Source organism: Sardina pilchardus, chromosome 14 (genome assembly GCF_963854185.1).
Source record: "Sardina pilchardus chromosome 14, fSarPil1.1, whole genome shotgun sequence".
NCBI classification, from domain to species: domain Eukaryota; kingdom Metazoa; phylum Chordata; class Actinopteri; order Clupeiformes; family Clupeidae; genus Sardina; species Sardina pilchardus.
This window is the reverse complement of record NC_085007.1, coordinates 12,963,968-12,980,010: the sequence shown is the minus strand read 5'-3', so window position 1 is coordinate 12,980,010 and position 16,043 is coordinate 12,963,968. Positions and strand designations below refer to the sequence as shown.

Here is a 16,043-nt window from a genome sequence, read left to right as displayed (position 1 = left end):
ACTGTGTATTAGAGTTTTGTTTTCCTTGTGTGTAAATTATCATTAACCATGCAGTCTTGATGTCAGACAATATACCTCAGTAAACTGATGCTGTTGCATGTTGTTTTAACGACTGTAAAAGCTTGGACATGTTTTGTATGTGCAACCCACCGTGACTCAGCAATTGTACTTTCCACTAAGCTAAGGCACGCAATGAGTTTCGCTTCTCTTCTTTTCATTTGGCACCGCTCCGTGGCGCGTTTGCCACTGACACTTAACAAAACTAAAGCATATCATCCATGCTTTTACGGTCACTGACCATTCTAAATGTGGCGTTTTACAAGGGCCATAAGTATAACCTAAAACAGTAGCCCATTTCTTATTGTGGTCAATGACGGCAAGTCTTTTTACAAATAAATCGGACAGTTGTGTGGGCTAATGAACGAACTATTGCAGTTTGTTCAGTGAAATTCCGTCTGACATTTGCAGAATTCCCATCTCCCTCGAAACAATTTACAATTTGTAGTGGCGTCCAATGTACCTCAATTGTTGTTACATACTAGCATTGCTCCGCCTCCTGTGTCAGATAGGCTAAGCTACAGCAGCGAGGTTGTCCCTAGCCAGCTAGTGTTCTACTACATCCCCTGCAGTTTAGCAGTGCGTCATTCACTGAACAACATGGCGAACGTTATGAAGAAGTGTGTCTCTCCTTTAGTTCTCCTCAACAGGAGGCTTTCTACTCCAGATCTACGAGTACAGTGTGCTTACCACAAGAAGGTAAGATAATGATCGAGCTTATTAAAATATAAACCTTGTTATACCATCAATAGCCCAGTCAAACAGTCTAGGGATGTTTGGTAACTTCAGTGTTTGACGTAAGCTAGTTATGCTATGTAGCTAGCTAACCTAGTTATCTAAGTTGATTCTGGACCTGTTTTGTCAATAACACTGGGACCCAGTTGATTTTATTCTGTCAAGGCAATTTTAGCGATATCAACAAACCCGTTAAATTGGATAGTGCATAGCTTTTGTCTGTAGAGATAAAAATTACATCTGCGACCAGGGCTAACTAATGTTAGCTGACATAACTGTTGTCGCCGGGGGATTACCTTGCCCTTGATAACACCTGCGTTAGCAACTGAGACACAGGTGACCCCTCCTTTCCATTTACCGCCATGTGTTGCAAAAGGAATGTGTCTTTGGCCTACTTGAAAAAAAAGCATAGATCTAACGTATAAACACTCTGCTCATCTCATTCTGTTTCTGTGTCCTCAGTCAGTGACTGTGTGCCTTGGTTTGTTATTGTTTCTGACACTAAGTTGTATGCTGTGGTGTTATTTTTGAGGCCCTCATTATCATAAAATGATGTGTGGGCATGTAGTTTATATTATTTAGGTGTTTCTGAATTGCACAACAATTATGATTTATTGATTGCATTCAGATGAAGGAAACTAGCCTGTATACGCAGTAGATACTTTAGGTTGACGTAATCTCCATTAAGAATGGGTGAGAGTGAGTCAGCACCAAGATTATCCCTAAATCTAGCCCAGTCAGGAGGAAGGGGGTAGGATTGCTCCCGCCCAAATAAATGGCGGACAGTGCCGGGCTGTCTTAAGCAGTTTATTTTGATTAGCCTTACATAACTCAACTGTAATGCCTGTTTTGGGTTTCATAATGGAAGGGCTAGGCCCCCCAACTCTAAATTTCGCCCTGTGTTTTCATGTCCACCTCTTGTCGTCAAGTGATCATTGAATCGTTTTCACTTTTGCCCTCAGGTGGTGGACCACTATGAGAACCCACGTAATGTGGGGTCGCTGGACAAGAACAACAAGAATGTTGGCACTGGACTGGTCGGCGCACCAGCCTGCGGTGATGTGATGAAGCTTCAGGTACGGCTCCGTCTCGTCTCCATCCTGTCTCCGTCTTGCTAATTGCTGATCTGAGACCAGTTGTCCTTTCGCCAACAGTAATGAGTCTTAATAATGTGGTTTGGCTTGTTAAAGCTGGGCTTCAATACAAACAAGTTTAAGGTTGGGTTACAAAATGAATATAAGCGCTTGTTGTGTGCTTGACTGTAAGCTGGTTTGGATGTCAGCTGAGAGTAAATTAAATCATTTAATCAAACCGAGGTCATGCAATGTCTACTCTGTGTGGTATAATAAATACCTGATATTGCTTTAAAATAAACTAGTTGCGAGTTAACACTTACTGATTTAGCCAGTGTTTTTAATCCCTTGAATGACTCTCATTATGATGATAAATATGATGAAGAAAGCTAAGATTACTAAGATAAGGTGTACATTAAATTTGAATAGCTGTCCTAATCATGCCAACATCTTGCATGGTAATTGCTCTTACTAAAATGCCTTCTGTTTTTCAGATTTACATTATCAGGCTACTTATATTTCTAGTACCTGATAGACTGCACTGTACTATTGCCTTGTTAGGATTGATAGAATGTGTGTAATATGTGTTTTACAGATTCAAGTGGATGAGCAGGGGAAGATTATTGATGCTCGTTTCAAGACCTTTGGGTGTGGATCAGCTATTGCCTCCAGTTCCCTAGCAACGGAGTGGGTGAAGGGCAAATCTGTGAGTCTTGTGACGCTTCCACTGTTTCCTGTTTAAGCGTTCTTGTTTTTAGTACAACATTTATTTCTACTTCTGTCATTTCCTGTTGTTGCGAGTTCCCAGCAAGAGTTTCAGTTTACTCTTTCTCCTGCCAACACTAAAAGTCTTTGTGTGTTTGTTTATCCTTTTTTTGACTTGCAGGTTGATGAAGCTCTGAAGATCAAGAATACTGACATTGCCAAAGAGCTTAGTCTTCCCCCAGTGAAACTCCACTGCTCCAGTATGTGCCAGTTTTAATTCAACACCACAACTGCAGTCACTTGCCATTTAACCAAAGATGAAAGCAGTTTCAAGTAAAGCTGTACTGCTTTCTGCTTAATGAAAAAAAGATATGTCAAAGCATTTCCTAGGAAATTCCTACTGACTTTGAAAATCAGTACCGGAATAATTCACGGTTATGTGTTCCAATAACAGCATAAATGTATGAATTATTAGATCAGATTCAACTCAAATTTCATATTGAAAGTTCAAATACTGAACACTTCCACAGTATCTTGTCTCCCACACTAAAGTTACAACCAATTCCATCCTCTTGTGCTCTCCGTATATAAGATGCTCATGGTTATTTTTGGCTAAGCTAATTCTTCTCCTTCTCCGTGTTTCCCCCAGTGTTGGCAGAGGATGCCATCAAAGCCGCTCTAGCGGACTACCGGCTCAAGCAGAGCGACGAGGAGAAGGCTGCCAGTGCCAGCAACTAAGTGCAGCAGCGCTTATATCGGGGGGTGATGGTCTCTCGCCCGCCCTTTCTCTCTCTCTCTCTCGCTCGCTCTGTCTCTTACCCTGCAGCACCAACCTACTACGTCTGTAGCGCAGTCTTCTTACCCAGGCAGACCCAGAGACCACGTACAGTGCATACCAGTACTCGTCAGCCCGTCTTGTCACCGTAGCCTGTCTATTAAACGCACAAATGAAAGCAATTCACTGTCAGGTTGCGATGGTCACGAAAACAGTTGAGCCTTATTTTCTTGAGGAGATCGTAAAGGGAGGATCAGTTCAGTGCCGAGTTTTGTCCGGGAGGTGTGTGTCTTGATTATGTTGTGGGTATGTGTGGAGTGTGGTGTCAGCCATTAGGTGGCGCTGTGTGATACTCCTGGCACATGGCTCAAGGAGTCTAAAGGAGCTGGAATTGGAAAAGAGCTCTCAGTATTAAGTGCTGGAGGATATTGAGGTGGATTACATTGTAAGTGTATATTTAGTGAACTTAGGATATTTGCACCCTGATTGTGAGAACCCAATATTATGGACAATAAAGTAAAATGTGTATATCACTGGATTGTGTTCTAATATCAATTATTGTTACAAATGAAGATGATGGACTCTAATCTGCATGGCATGCAATGAGTTATGCAATGCTGTAATACCGTCCCGTATACACTAATGTTTATTTACTCACTAAGGATAAACATTATGTTTATTTAATGCCATGCAATGCCACGCTACTTGCAAACACAGGTTGCAAACATATTGACGAATGGTAAAGGAGAGACACTTCACCATTACTTGGATGGATAAATTCCATGTGGTGGAATGTAATTGTCCACTAGATGTCAGCAGTATATATAAAAAAACAATCATCCTTTTTTCCTGTGCGTTAGTAAGATACACATGTACACATTAGGCCTAATGATGACTCAGTGTAATATAAAGCAATAATATCACAATCATAAACATCTTCACATAGATAATCAAATAATTCGATTTTTTTGCTTATTTTGTTCACTTTGTGTGTTTTAACACTATCACCTCTCAATGAGATGCAGGCCGAAAAATAGTTTTGCTGCTTATGTTAACTAAATGCTAATAAAATCAAAAGCTGGCCCAAGTATTCTGAAAAGATCCCTATCCACCTCCCCATCCTCATTGTAAAAAAAAGGAGCAGAGACTCCAAACAAGTCTGTTATTGTTGAGAAACGGTGCATTTTTCTTTTGCCTTAGAGAGGGACCCTCGTAGTGCCAGATGCGAGTCTTTGAACGCGAACAGTGCAGCGTCATCGCACAGGGCCCACTGCTGTGTTTGGGCCTTGAGCCCCATCCTGCGACAGGAACTTGGTCTCCGAGCAGCCGGCATTCTCATCCTTTAATGGAGATGTTTAGAGATAGGATAAACATTTGGCCGTCCAAAGAATAAATTACACATTTTATTAGGCCAAGACTGACTGTGGAGGTGTGGGGGATGAAAGTCGGTTAACAAATAGTGACCTTACATCAAAGGAGGTTATACTTGTCATAATGCAAACGTCGCAGTCTGCTGTCAACTTGCACATCCTTTGTGGAAATCTTGCTTCATCTTTTGGAATGATAAGGAGAGAAGGATGCATCTTTTGTATTGTTGTCCAAAACTTTTATTTGTTTGAAATATAGTGATCATTGGCAGTACCTTCTGAATAGGCTTAAATAAAAAGGATAAATAGAAAGTGAACAAAAACAAACAAAATGGCAAATATAGACTATGCTGGTGGACACAGGCTCTTCATTGTCGCTCAGTGAATATGATTGTGTTCTGAACAAATCCTCTTAAATGTTCTTTGTAAAAGCAGAGCCCAGTTTATGGCAAGTGTCAGGTTTTAAGGCATGTAGAATCTGGTTTGGGGTCATCTGGTTCTCATTAGTGTAGAATATTCTACTTTGCACCTTCTTATGAAGAATGCTTCATAATAGATATAGTCAGCAAGGACTAACGGAAGAATTCAAATAACCCCGTCGTCTATAATGCGTTGTAAGAAAGCAATGCAGAGATACAGCAGATGGCTATGCTAAATTGTATGGCATTTGTGACATAGGAATAGTTGGGATTACTCAGTCTGTCCTGTGCTAGGTCTGGTTTCCCCCACGTCATATCTGCTTTCATTTCTGTTTTGGATGGGGAATCAGGCATGACCTAATTAGGTGCTTTGCTTGTGTGCCATTCTGACGGCTGTGCTCCTGATTTATGATATGACAAGATCCTCACAAGGGCCAGAGGCAGCCAACGGTCAGACCAGGAGACAGACTTGAACATTCCCTCCCTCCACACACACACACACACACACACACACACACACACAAACAGCCCCATCACCCTTGCACTTAAGTGTGAGTGTTTTTTCCACTAGAAACTTAACGGACAACAAGAAGGGAAGCTATCTTATCCATCACAATCCTCACCCACCCCCACTTTAACCCATATTTGTAATTTCACCATATAATGTGAAATGTAACACGTTCTTCCTCACATTTTTTGGTGAGATGTCAGTTATTTTATTCATTTTTTTAATGTACAAAGTCAAAGTCTGTGTGTGTCAAAGTCAAAGTCTGTTTTGTGACATTCTACGTTCATCAGCCTGGCTTGATTCCTTCTTACTCTGTCACAGCCGCTTTAGGCTTTGCTGACCCACACTTGCAGCACACGTGTAGAAAAGGATTTACATTTTCCCCCCTCAAAGGCTGGAGGCTTACGCCCGCCTCGACGCAAAGTCCATGTTTTCACACTGCCCATGGAGGCTCGGCTCGCTCACTTCCCCGTAGATAGTAAACAGAGTCTGTTTTTGTTGCTTTAGAAGGCTGTTTTCTCTCCAGCGAGGAGGGCCGTGGCTGGAGAGTCCGTTTCCTGTGTCTCCTCCGTTTCCTGTGGGCCCTCGGAGCTTTGCGGTCCAGGTGAACTGTCACCCTCTTTAGGAAGCCCTTCCTCCTCTGGGGCCTCCTCTGCTTTTCCTGTGTTAGTTTCGGGTGAAAGAGCTGGGGGCTGATCGACGGTACTGTCCTCTTCCTCCTTCTGAGGCACGTCACTCGCTGGTTGGCTCGCGTTGGTCTCTTGTCCCGACGGGCTTGTTGAAGCAGCGACTGGGGTTGCGTCCTCGTTTTTGCCGCTTCTTTTGTCGGCCTCGTCCAGCTTCGGCGCAGACCCCCCCTTGACCTCCTTGTCCACTCGCACGCCTTTGGAGGGGCTGCGGAGGTTCTTGGCGATCATCAGGATGTCCTCCTGCAGCCGCCTGGCCGAGTCCCTCGCCGGCTCCCCCTGCTGGCCGCCGCCGGCCTCCTTCTCCGGGACCTCGCTGAAGACCTTGGCGCCGCCGGACTTGTCCTGCTGGTCCACGTACATCTTGCTGGGGTAGGAGCAGGGGTAGTAGGCGCTCACCTTGCGCTTGTGGCTGAGGATGGACGCGCAGCTGACGATGACCAGCACGAGGACCAGCAGCGAGGAGATGACCAGGATGGGGAAGAGGTTCTTCCGCAGGAAGTCCACCACCTGGCCCACGTGGAAGGGCTCCACCTGGGTCTTGTCGAGCGCCGCTCCGACGGTGGGGGCGGCCAGGGGAGGGATGCGGGCGCCGCGGGCCGACGTGGGGATCAGCTCGATCTCGTCTGCCTCGCCACTGCCCTCTACGGAGATGTTGAAGGCCAGAGGGGTGGCCTTGACCTGGCAGCTGCAGTATAATGTGATGGTCAAACTGACCCAGCAGAGGACCGCAGAGAGGTGCATGGTGTCCTTATGAGGAGCTGTGGGGAGGAGAAGTGGATTTATAGTCACTATCTCAGTATGTTAGTGGCATTTGTATTTCACTGCTCCTTGTTTCAGTTCCTCTTTCGATAGAATGAATTGCCCTTTTGAAACAACATAAATTATATCACTACTTGTTAGGTGTTAGTCATTAGGCTGGAACTGTTGTAACGGTTGTGATGAGTTATTGGAAAATAACTCTGGTATTTGGCTGAGAGAAATCAGTTAGGCAGTTAGTCCAGCCAAGAGTCAAGTCGTGGTATTACCCCCCCCCCCCCCCCACAAAAAAAAATAGGTGACTGCTCTCTCACCAGTACCATAAACAGTCTCACTGAAAGAGCCGTTGGACCAACAATGGCCGGGTTTCCCAGATTCGTGAAGAAGCTCTTAAGTGCTAAGAACTTCTTAGGAGCGTTCTTAGAACGTTCTTAGAGCGCTCCTAAGAAGTTCTTAGCACTTAAGAGCTTCTTCACCAATCTGGGAAACCCGGCCAATGTGTGCACAGGGTGAGAACGCACTGTAAAGAATGGTCTCAACTTGGTCCAACTCTTGAGAATGTCACTGTCTCACATTCTAGCTGTCTCACGAGCTCCAGGAGCCAAGAGTGCAGGATGTGAGATGGAGCCGCAACATGACTCCCGGGCAGAGATTAGTGGACTTTTACTGACATGGATTCACCTTCTTTCCCAGACCCAGCTGTGTGGCTTGGCTTCTAACATGCCCTCGTATTCAGTGCTGCTCATCTGGGCTCAAGCTGTCATTCCTATGCACAGCACACACACACACATACACATACGCACACACGCACACACACACACACACACACACACACACACACACACACACACACACACACACACACAGGCACAGGCACAGGCACAGATTTTTCTTCTCCGTCTCAAACCTTCTTTGTTTAATTCTGTCTGTGTTTCTCCCTTTGTTTGTACCAGGTAATGTCCGCCTCGCCTTATGTCTCTTGAATATCTACCCTCATAACTCAACAGTAATCACATAAACTAAAGTGCCATATAGGATAATCTGGCCAACTATGACCTACCAGGTTTTTACTAATTAGCTTATCCCTTCTCCTCAAGAGTGATCCCTCTAACTCTACAGAACAGAACAAAAAGGTCCTGAACAGAAATAAAGCGTGTTTCATCATAATAACTTTTGCAATAAGTCTGCAAGAATAGTCTGGCACGCCACAGCCATGCTTTCTGGTTTGCCAACATAAACCGTCCTAGTCTGGAGTATGGAATGTCTCTGCGCTGCACAGAAGAACTATGCTGAGCTGTCCCCTGACTTTACAAAAAGAGAAAGGTTCACAAAAGACCACAGTACCATATCTGACACAGTCATTTCTTGAAAGATGATTGTTTTTCCATTGATTGTTTTATAAGTAGGAAAGGTATGAGCTTGATCAGGCCTGAGGGAGAGAAAGGAGACAGACAACAGGCTGACTTTACTCACCTCAGAATAAGGGTAATTCCCTGGCTTTGTGTGCAGATGGAGGGAAAAGTTGAGTCAGACGACTTGAGAGACGACGACGACGTCTGAAGACTTTTGGAGCCCTCCTCTCTCGCTCGCCTCTCCTCTCCTTTGTGCTGTGTAGTCCAGTCCAGTCCAGCTCTGCTCCCGCAGCTGTATAAGAGTGGGATGGAGGGAGGGGGCTGCTGACCGGTAAAGGAGAAAAAATGAAGAGAGGAGTTTCAGGCAGCACGCCCCCACCACCTCCCCCCTCTCTCTGTCTCTCTCTCTCTCTCTCTCTCTCTCTCTCTCTCTTTCTCTCTCTCTCACACACACACACACACACTCCTTCTTTTCCTCTTCTCCTCCTCCTCCTCTTCCAGCTCCTATTCTTCGCTTCCTCACAGGGAAGGGGGGAAAGAATGGGAATGGAGGAGAGAGAGAGAGAGAGAGAGAGAGAGTGAGAGAAAGGAAGAGAGAGATAGAGGTAGAGAGGGAGAGAGGGGGAGGGAGAGAGAGATGGATAGTAGTGAGAGAGAGAGCTGTGAGAGAAAGGAAGAGAGAGATAGAGAGTGAGGGAGAGAGAGGGGGAGGAAGAGAGAGAGAGAGAGAGAGAGAGAGGGCTGGGGGTATTTACCCACAGCTTGTTCTTGTTAAGCGTTAGTTGACGCTGATGTGGGGGGCTGTGCTGCTGCCCCTGTGTCCTGCATGGGAAGCTCATAACCCGGAGGAGCCGAGGTCCACACAAGCGCCCGCACTGCTCCCTGTCTGGAACATCTCTTCTCCTCTCTGGAGTATCTCTCTCTCTCTCTCTCTCTCTCTCTCTCTCTCTCTCTCTCTCCTCTCTGGAGTCTCTCTCTTTTTCTCTCTCTCTCTCTCTCTCTCTCTCTCTCTCTCATTTTTCTCACTCTACAGCTTCCAAATAGCCTAACCAAACCTAATCTGTCTTCAGTTAAAACATGAAGAATCTACATCTCCTTTCAATCTACTACATTTCTGTGGAGATTGGCCAGTTGGAACAATGTCCTATTGCGTCTAAAAACAAGAGTTTGAATCTTGAAACGGTTCAGGCATACAGACCATTGACCTCAACCGAGTTTACACAGTAAGATCCTATTATACTGTCTCTTTGGACAAAAGTGCCCACAAAAGATTCACTAATTCTATGATGAGTTCTGAATGCCCAATCGATTGATTTTAGATGTATTCACAGTGTGAGTTGAATGAAAGTCCAACACTGCAGACTCTATCGTCTCCGATTCTTGCAGAACCATATGGGACGGCTCAGGAAGGGAAGGGGTTAACGTTTCCTGCGTGGATAATGCGTCCAGGCAGCAGGCGCACGTGCCGACCACTACCTTCCCCCTCAACAACCCCCCCTCCTCAAAACACACACGCACACACACACACACACACACACACACACACACACACACACACACACACACACACACACACACACACACACACACACACACACACACACACACATATTCACACACACACTTCCTGAAACAATGCAAAGGGTGTTCTGCAGAAAATCGGACACGTCGCTCAGTTAAACACAGGATGGCGCAGAACTGAGGGAATTATAACAGCTGCTGACTAGCTAATAGGTTAAAAATAATCACAGCCATTTTCCGGCCTAGTTTCAAACCCCCCCCCCATACACACACACCCCCACACACACACCACCGCTCAGACACATTTATACAGACACATACACATACACAGACAATTCAAACGAGGACTTCAGCACTTGATAATAGCAACATATGAACTATTGGACTTCATATGTTGTTGTTTTCTCTTTTTATGCCTAACCAACCAACAAACTAATTATCAAACAAACTGCTTCTGTTGCCATAATGTCCGAGTATATGGTGCACACATTATGCAATTCACCCTAACAACCTTTCTATGTAAATGTTTCCATGATGATTGGTGTAGATGACTTGTTTGTAAGTCACCTTGACCTTGATCTCTTCAAGGAGCCCTTCTTCCTCTCTCACAGATGCAAATGCTGACTGTTTTTACACAAGCTTTGTTGGTGGAGTTGGCTTGGGGTGGATTGAACCGTCAGTCTCCTGTCCAGCAAAAGAAAGACCTTAATGCTGAAGCCAGAGCCGTAGTGGTGGAGTGTGTGACTGTGTGTGTGTGTGTGTGTGTGTGTGTGTGTGTGTGTGTGTGTGTGTGTGTGTGTGTGTGTGTGTGTGTGTGTGTGTGTGTGTGTGTGTGTGTGTGTGTGTGTGTGTGTGTGTGTGTGTGTGTGTGTGTGTGTGTGTGTGTGTGTGTGTGTGTGTGTGTGTGTGTGTGTGTGCTCCCATCTCTACACTGACTGGAGCAGTATTGTAAGTCTGCAGTCCAGACTGCTCGGCCTGAAAGCCTACAGGTATACAGAGTTTCTGCCAGAAAGGAAATAAAGTGTTTTGTCAGTTGCAAAAGGTCAACATTGCAGAACATGCTCCTTTGTCCCATGGCCGTTCAAGGGCATTCCAAACAGCTGTCTAACCTTCAGGAGTTTGGAATGTATTTCAAATAAGAATCAAGCAAACAACAGTAAAGTTGATTTTTTTCCATTATGGTAATGCACTTTCTGCATGACCATTTTCAACTTTCTGCGTGCATTTTTTTTTTACAAAAAGAAAAGCATATTACTTTAATAATGAAATATATTTCATTATCCTCCTTTATTTGCTTTATAATTTATGAAATTATACAAGATATTATATAATACAGTACATTTTACCAATCCAACAAGTGCTTAAGTACAAAACTATGTGCACTTATACAAAGAATGACTTTCTGAAACATGTCTTGTCCTGACAGGGATTTGATAAAGCAGGGTCTGCATTTTCCATCTCCTCTCCTCCTGTGTGACTTGAGGGGATTGTGCTGGACAGAGTCCAAGGGCATCGTGCAGTAGCCTCGCACTTAATGTCTGCTGCCTTCATTCCAGGCGCGTAAATCAGGGCTGAATCCCAGGGAGAGCCAGTGCGAGAGCTGTCTGTCTGCACAGCTGAAGAAGCACCCGTAGAAAACACAGTTCTCACAAAAATCCTGTTGCGGTCCTGAGTCAACTTACAGTAACTGAAGTCTTTTCTGAATGGACAATTTTCTTTTCAGTGCAAGATTAAATAAGTAACTTAAAACATCTAAGGCAAAATTCAATTATGTACATAAAATAATAAAATAAATACATTTGTTTAGATGCCGTATGGTTAATGGAACTCATAATCAGAGAATAGTACAGGCCATATGTGAATGGGAAAATAAAATATAATAAGACACAATAATACAATAAACATACATTTTATATCACAAAATAGCAAACAATGCCTATTTACAGTGACAGCGCCATATAAAGGCAATGTGTTGTTGTTGTTGTTGTTGTTGTTGCTGCTGTTGTACTGTATTGTCTCAGTACTGAATGTGCATGTTAGAACCGGTTGTGTAGACTGAAAGGGGAAGTGTCTGTTTGAAAGTCCAACAGCTTCCTTTTTGGTGTTTTCAGGTAAAGGGTTGCATGTTGCAAGGAATGTATCGAATCTCAGATCCTCAAATAACTAACACGCATGTTCATCCAAATGCAGTAGTGCCGGATGCTTGCAAAGTTGAGATGTTGATTTGTCAGATTGATTGGCGTCTGTCACTTAAAGCAACATAATGTGAGGATGGGTAATGGGTATTTACCCCTTGTTATCACTTACCCACATACTGTTTACTATTTACCATTTTTTTTTTCAACATTTAGGGGTGCAGTCACAGTGTGTTGAAAGGTGTCTACATGGGCCAATCTCTGGCCACATTCCACAAAAGTTACAATGTGCAATGCCAGGCGTTGTGGATGTACAGTGTCAATATTGTATATTGTGGTCAGTGTATCACTCAAATACACTTAAATGTTTGCCAACCAGATTGAAAAGCTCAGAATGCAATTGAAATTCTGAGAATAAATAAATTGTTTTGTGGTTACGAATGTGTTGAAAGCAACACAACTGGCATTGTTTTTTTTCTAACACATCTCTATGCCCAGATAGGGACAACACAATTGTTTTAAGAGGCTGGCATCAAAAGACAATATTAGTCTCCATCATAGCCCTTCCTTGTGATGAATTCCATTATGCAACTAACACCAAATATCAGAGTGCACAACACCTGACAGTTGTTCAATATCTGGCAGGAAACAGGAAATTTGAAGCAGCCCAGCCCATGACTATGTCTCTCATACGCTGCTCACTATCTGGAAGGGAACTGGCAGAAACGGTTGTGAGTGAGGCTGTCCAGCCCTCATGCATCTGGCAGGAAACTGTTGAGGGTGAGGTTGTCCTCACAATCGCTGTCTGCATCCGTGTTGGGGATGAGGGCGCCGTTGCTCTTCGGGGTCTTGGGCCTCACCACCAGGCCTTCGCCGTCCGGCAGCAGGGCCGAGATGCACACCATCTCCGTGCCCTCGCCGCCGGACGACCTCAGCCGGTAGCGGTAGCGGTGGTTGGCGGCGGAGAGCTTGGTGCAGAGGACAATGGAGCAGACCATGAAGAAGGTGGCCAGGCCCGCCAGGGAGGCGATGGCGATCAGGCAGTTGCTCACCAGGCCCTGCTGCTTCTGTCCCGGGGCCGCCGTCTGCAGCGGACAGTCGCTCTTCCTCGGGGTCAGAGGCGGTTGCGACGATTTGGACGTCGTCGTCTTCGTCGTCGTCGTCGCCGAGGTCGTTGTGCCCTTTGGCCTCGGGTGGATGATAATGGCCGAACTGTTGGAGGAGTTGGTGGTGGTGGTCAGCACACGCTCGGTTGTCATCCTATTGGTAGAGTCACCAGGTGCGCCAGAGACAGTGGAGACCGAATCATTAGATGATGTTGTCGATGCGTTAGTGTGGACTGAGGAAGTTGTGGCTATGGGTTGAGACTTGGTGTCAAACGTTGGGCTGGTCACTGTGTGGGATGACTGAGGCCTGTCTGTTGTGGTGGAGTCTGAAGTGTTTCCTGAGTAATCGCTATGAGATGTCACTCCAGATGAGATATTCCTTGTAGGGGTGGAAGTTGGATTTATTGCAGAATTGGATGTTGTCTCATTGCCCTCAAAAGCTCGGGGACTCACAGTCACCGTATGTGTCTTTGGCTGGGTGGCGTTCGTTGTATCGTTTATGTTAGAAGCTTGCTCTGTGTTGGCCGGGTGTTCTGGAGTGTGACTCGAGGTTTGTATCACAGAGGGCTTCGCAGAGGTCCCTGGAGCCGGTGTGGTGGCAGTGGCATTCTCTGAAGAACCGGAATATCCAAAGGCATAGCTGCTGTTTGTAGCGCTGGCAGTAACGTTCACGTCAGAAGGCGAGATCGAGCGCCGATTTCTAGGAGCTTCCTTTTTGATGGGCCTGGGCGAGAGGGCCGTGGTGAGTTCTGGCGTCATCATCACCACCAGGAACACGATCGACAGCACGACCGTGCATGAGTGAGACAACCATGTCATGGTGACCGATTCTAGAAAGAAAACATGACACAAACATTTGTGATTGGGAAGTAGAGATCAGAGAGGATCGTTTGTCAACACGGGCCTCTTCTCTTTTCCACCAAATGGTTCTGTTTATTACTAACACTGGGTCTCTGTGCCTGCACCTTCCGTATATCAGAGAAACACAAAATAAAAAACAAAAATACATTCTTACTATATGATGAACCCCAGAACACAGATCAAAGATCAGATTTTCAGTCAAAATGAATAACATTAGCAAACCATAGCAAATATACTGTACGCCATCAACAATACTCAAGTACTGTCAGCCACACACCAATTACAATGGAGACACCTTACACCACTGAGCGGTGGAAAAGAGGATGTAGATGATGACTGATCGCATTACCATAAGTATTACTAGTGTCTCTGTGGGAAGATGTTTCACTGTTTCTGTAAAACTCCCTCATACTCGGCTGTACTTTGTGTTTTGCGCACCAGATAAAATACAAATATATAACATTCTTATTCTCAGTCATAATAACAGGAAATGGTGAATCGCAGTACATTGTCCCTTCAGTATCACTTTTGAAATTTACATTTGAAAGCCTATTGGATGTACTGGTGTAATAACTATGCTAGGAGGAAAACGATAACTGAAATATGCCTTTTGACAAATCATTTCCATTGACATTGGTAACAAACTCAAATCATTTTTGTCTTGCTGTAAAGGTTTATCACGAACAATCTTATGACCAATCTTAGAAACAACAAAACTACAGTATACTGTATGTATCACTAATGAGATACAACAAATAAAAACACTACATTATATATAAAACAATCAATCACATTCTTAAAGCCACATAAAACAACACAAAAACATATGTTAGGGCAATAGAGGAAACTGAGCATCTGATTGAAACCTAAGCAGTGCCACACATATACGAACGCCCAACACACTTTATTCCAGCAGAGCCTTACCTTCGAGCAGGTGAAAAAGAGAGAGATGTTAGCGGGAGTGGCTGGACATCACCTTGGGAAATGTTGGGCAGGAGCACATGTCTGAAGGTGGCACACACGGCTCTGGGGTGTTGGACGCGCAGGCAGGGCCCCACCTGAAGGGAGGAAGCAGGAAGTGTCTCTCAGTCAGACTGTGACAGTCTGAACGTTGACGCAACTGTCATAGTGTTGAGCAAGAGGCTGCTGGATGCTTTTAGGAACCTCAAAACATTTCCGGTTGTTTCATGTGTGTGTGTGTGTGTGTGTGTATCTGTTCTGGTGTATTTTGAATGTAAGCACAGCAATGTCAAGTTGTGCAGTGGAAGTGGTGCTATGTAAAACCATCAGTATGCTATGCTATGACATTGCGTAATGACCTTGTTAGGAAGTTGACTTTCAGCCATTATGTAAGCATATCTTCCTTTCATGTGCAGAAAACTGAAAACACTATAGGTATAGATACTGTATCTCATTTGAGGGTTGATGTCTTGACATGGAGAGAAGTATGATGTCTATGTGTAGAAGGGTCTGTGTGGATGGTTGTACTTTGAGATAGTCTAGACATAGGAAAGAATGCATAATTATTTTTGGCAGTCACAAAACATTTGAAAACCTTTGCATTTGCTCTAGGCAAAACCTAACGTTTAGAATAACGTTAAGTGCTCTTTAGAGATTCTGTGTAGTGTAACTACTTCCCCTACTGGGCTTAATTTCTGAGCTATGAGCGAATGGAAATGTGGCGGTGATGTGGCAAGCAGCAAGGCCCATCTCCATGGAAACCGCCACTTCCTGTTGTACTGAGTCACTGCTGGTGAGCAAGCGCCTTGGGTCCACAGGGCACACGTCTCCGTACTTGACTACTCAGCACCTTCCTGATGAAATGTAAACAGTATTGTCAAGGACAGCCCTTCACCTGTCACTCACAGGCCTTAAATGCACAATTGCTACACAATTGAGCAAAACCCCTTTAGACAGAGCATAAGAAAATAGAACAAGCAGACGCAGACAGAGCAGCTGTGTGAAAGCTTAACATACACCCCAA

General features: G+C 44.7%; 3 protein-coding genes across 4 annotated transcripts; 1 reads left to right on the top strand and 2 right to left on the bottom strand.

Moving 5' to 3' along the window:
* Positions 1 to 599: 599 nt before the first annotated feature.
* On the top strand, positions 600 to 3,878 carry iscub (iron-sulfur cluster assembly enzyme b). The gene is made up of 5 exons (XM_062554525.1): positions 600 to 756; positions 1,755 to 1,868; positions 2,461 to 2,571; positions 2,752 to 2,830; positions 3,220 to 3,878. The coding sequence occupies exons 1-5, from the start codon at positions 658 to 660 to the stop codon at positions 3,306 to 3,308; spliced, it is 492 nt and encodes a 163-aa protein (XP_062410509.1). The 5' UTR covers positions 600 to 657; the 3' UTR covers positions 3,309 to 3,878.
* Positions 3,879 to 4,885: 1,007 nt separating this feature from the next.
* On the bottom strand, positions 4,886 to 8,735 carry tmem119b (transmembrane protein 119b). Of its 2 annotated transcripts, XM_062555183.1 has the most exons (3): positions 8,558 to 8,735; positions 7,766 to 7,850; positions 4,886 to 7,086 (listed from the first exon to the last, which is right to left on the bottom strand). In XM_062555183.1, the coding sequence occupies exon 3, from the start codon at positions 7,067 to 7,069 to the stop codon at positions 6,143 to 6,145; it is 927 nt and encodes a 308-aa protein (XP_062411167.1). In that variant the 5' UTR covers positions 7,070 to 7,086; positions 7,766 to 7,850; positions 8,558 to 8,735; the 3' UTR covers positions 4,886 to 6,142. The 2 variants fall into 2 exon arrangements, with proteins under 2 accessions (XP_062411167.1, XP_062411166.1); XM_062555182.1 differs by lacking the exon at positions 7,766 to 7,850.
* Positions 8,736 to 11,244: 2,509 nt separating this feature from the next.
* selplg (selectin P ligand) lies at positions 11,245 to 15,148 on the bottom strand. The gene is made up of 2 exons (XM_062553545.1): positions 14,984 to 15,148; positions 11,245 to 14,028 (listed from the first exon to the last, which is right to left on the bottom strand). The coding sequence occupies exon 2, from the start codon at positions 14,015 to 14,017 to the stop codon at positions 12,845 to 12,847; it is 1,173 nt and encodes a 390-aa protein (XP_062409529.1). The 5' UTR covers positions 14,018 to 14,028; positions 14,984 to 15,148; the 3' UTR covers positions 11,245 to 12,844.
* Between the last annotated feature and the right edge of the window lie 895 nt (positions 15,149 to 16,043).

Coding starts and splice junctions, on each gene's coding strand:
- iscub (XM_062554525.1), top strand. CDS start 658: ATGGCGAACGTTATGAAGAAGTGTGTCTCTCCTTTAGTTCTCCTCAAC. Junction 1,869..2,460: donor GTGATGTGATGAAGCTTCAG/GTACGGCTCCGT, acceptor TGTGTTTTACAG/ATTCAAGTGGATGAGCAGGG. Junction 2,831..3,219: donor AGTGAAACTCCACTGCTCCA/GTATGTGCCAGT, acceptor TGTTTCCCCCAG/TGTTGGCAGAGGATGCCATC.
- tmem119b (XM_062555183.1), bottom strand. CDS start 7,069: ATGCACCTCTCTGCGGTCCTCTGCTGGGTCAGTTTGACCATCACATTA.
- selplg (XM_062553545.1), bottom strand. CDS start 14,017: ATGACATGGTTGTCTCACTCATGCACGGTCGTGCTGTCGATCGTGTTC.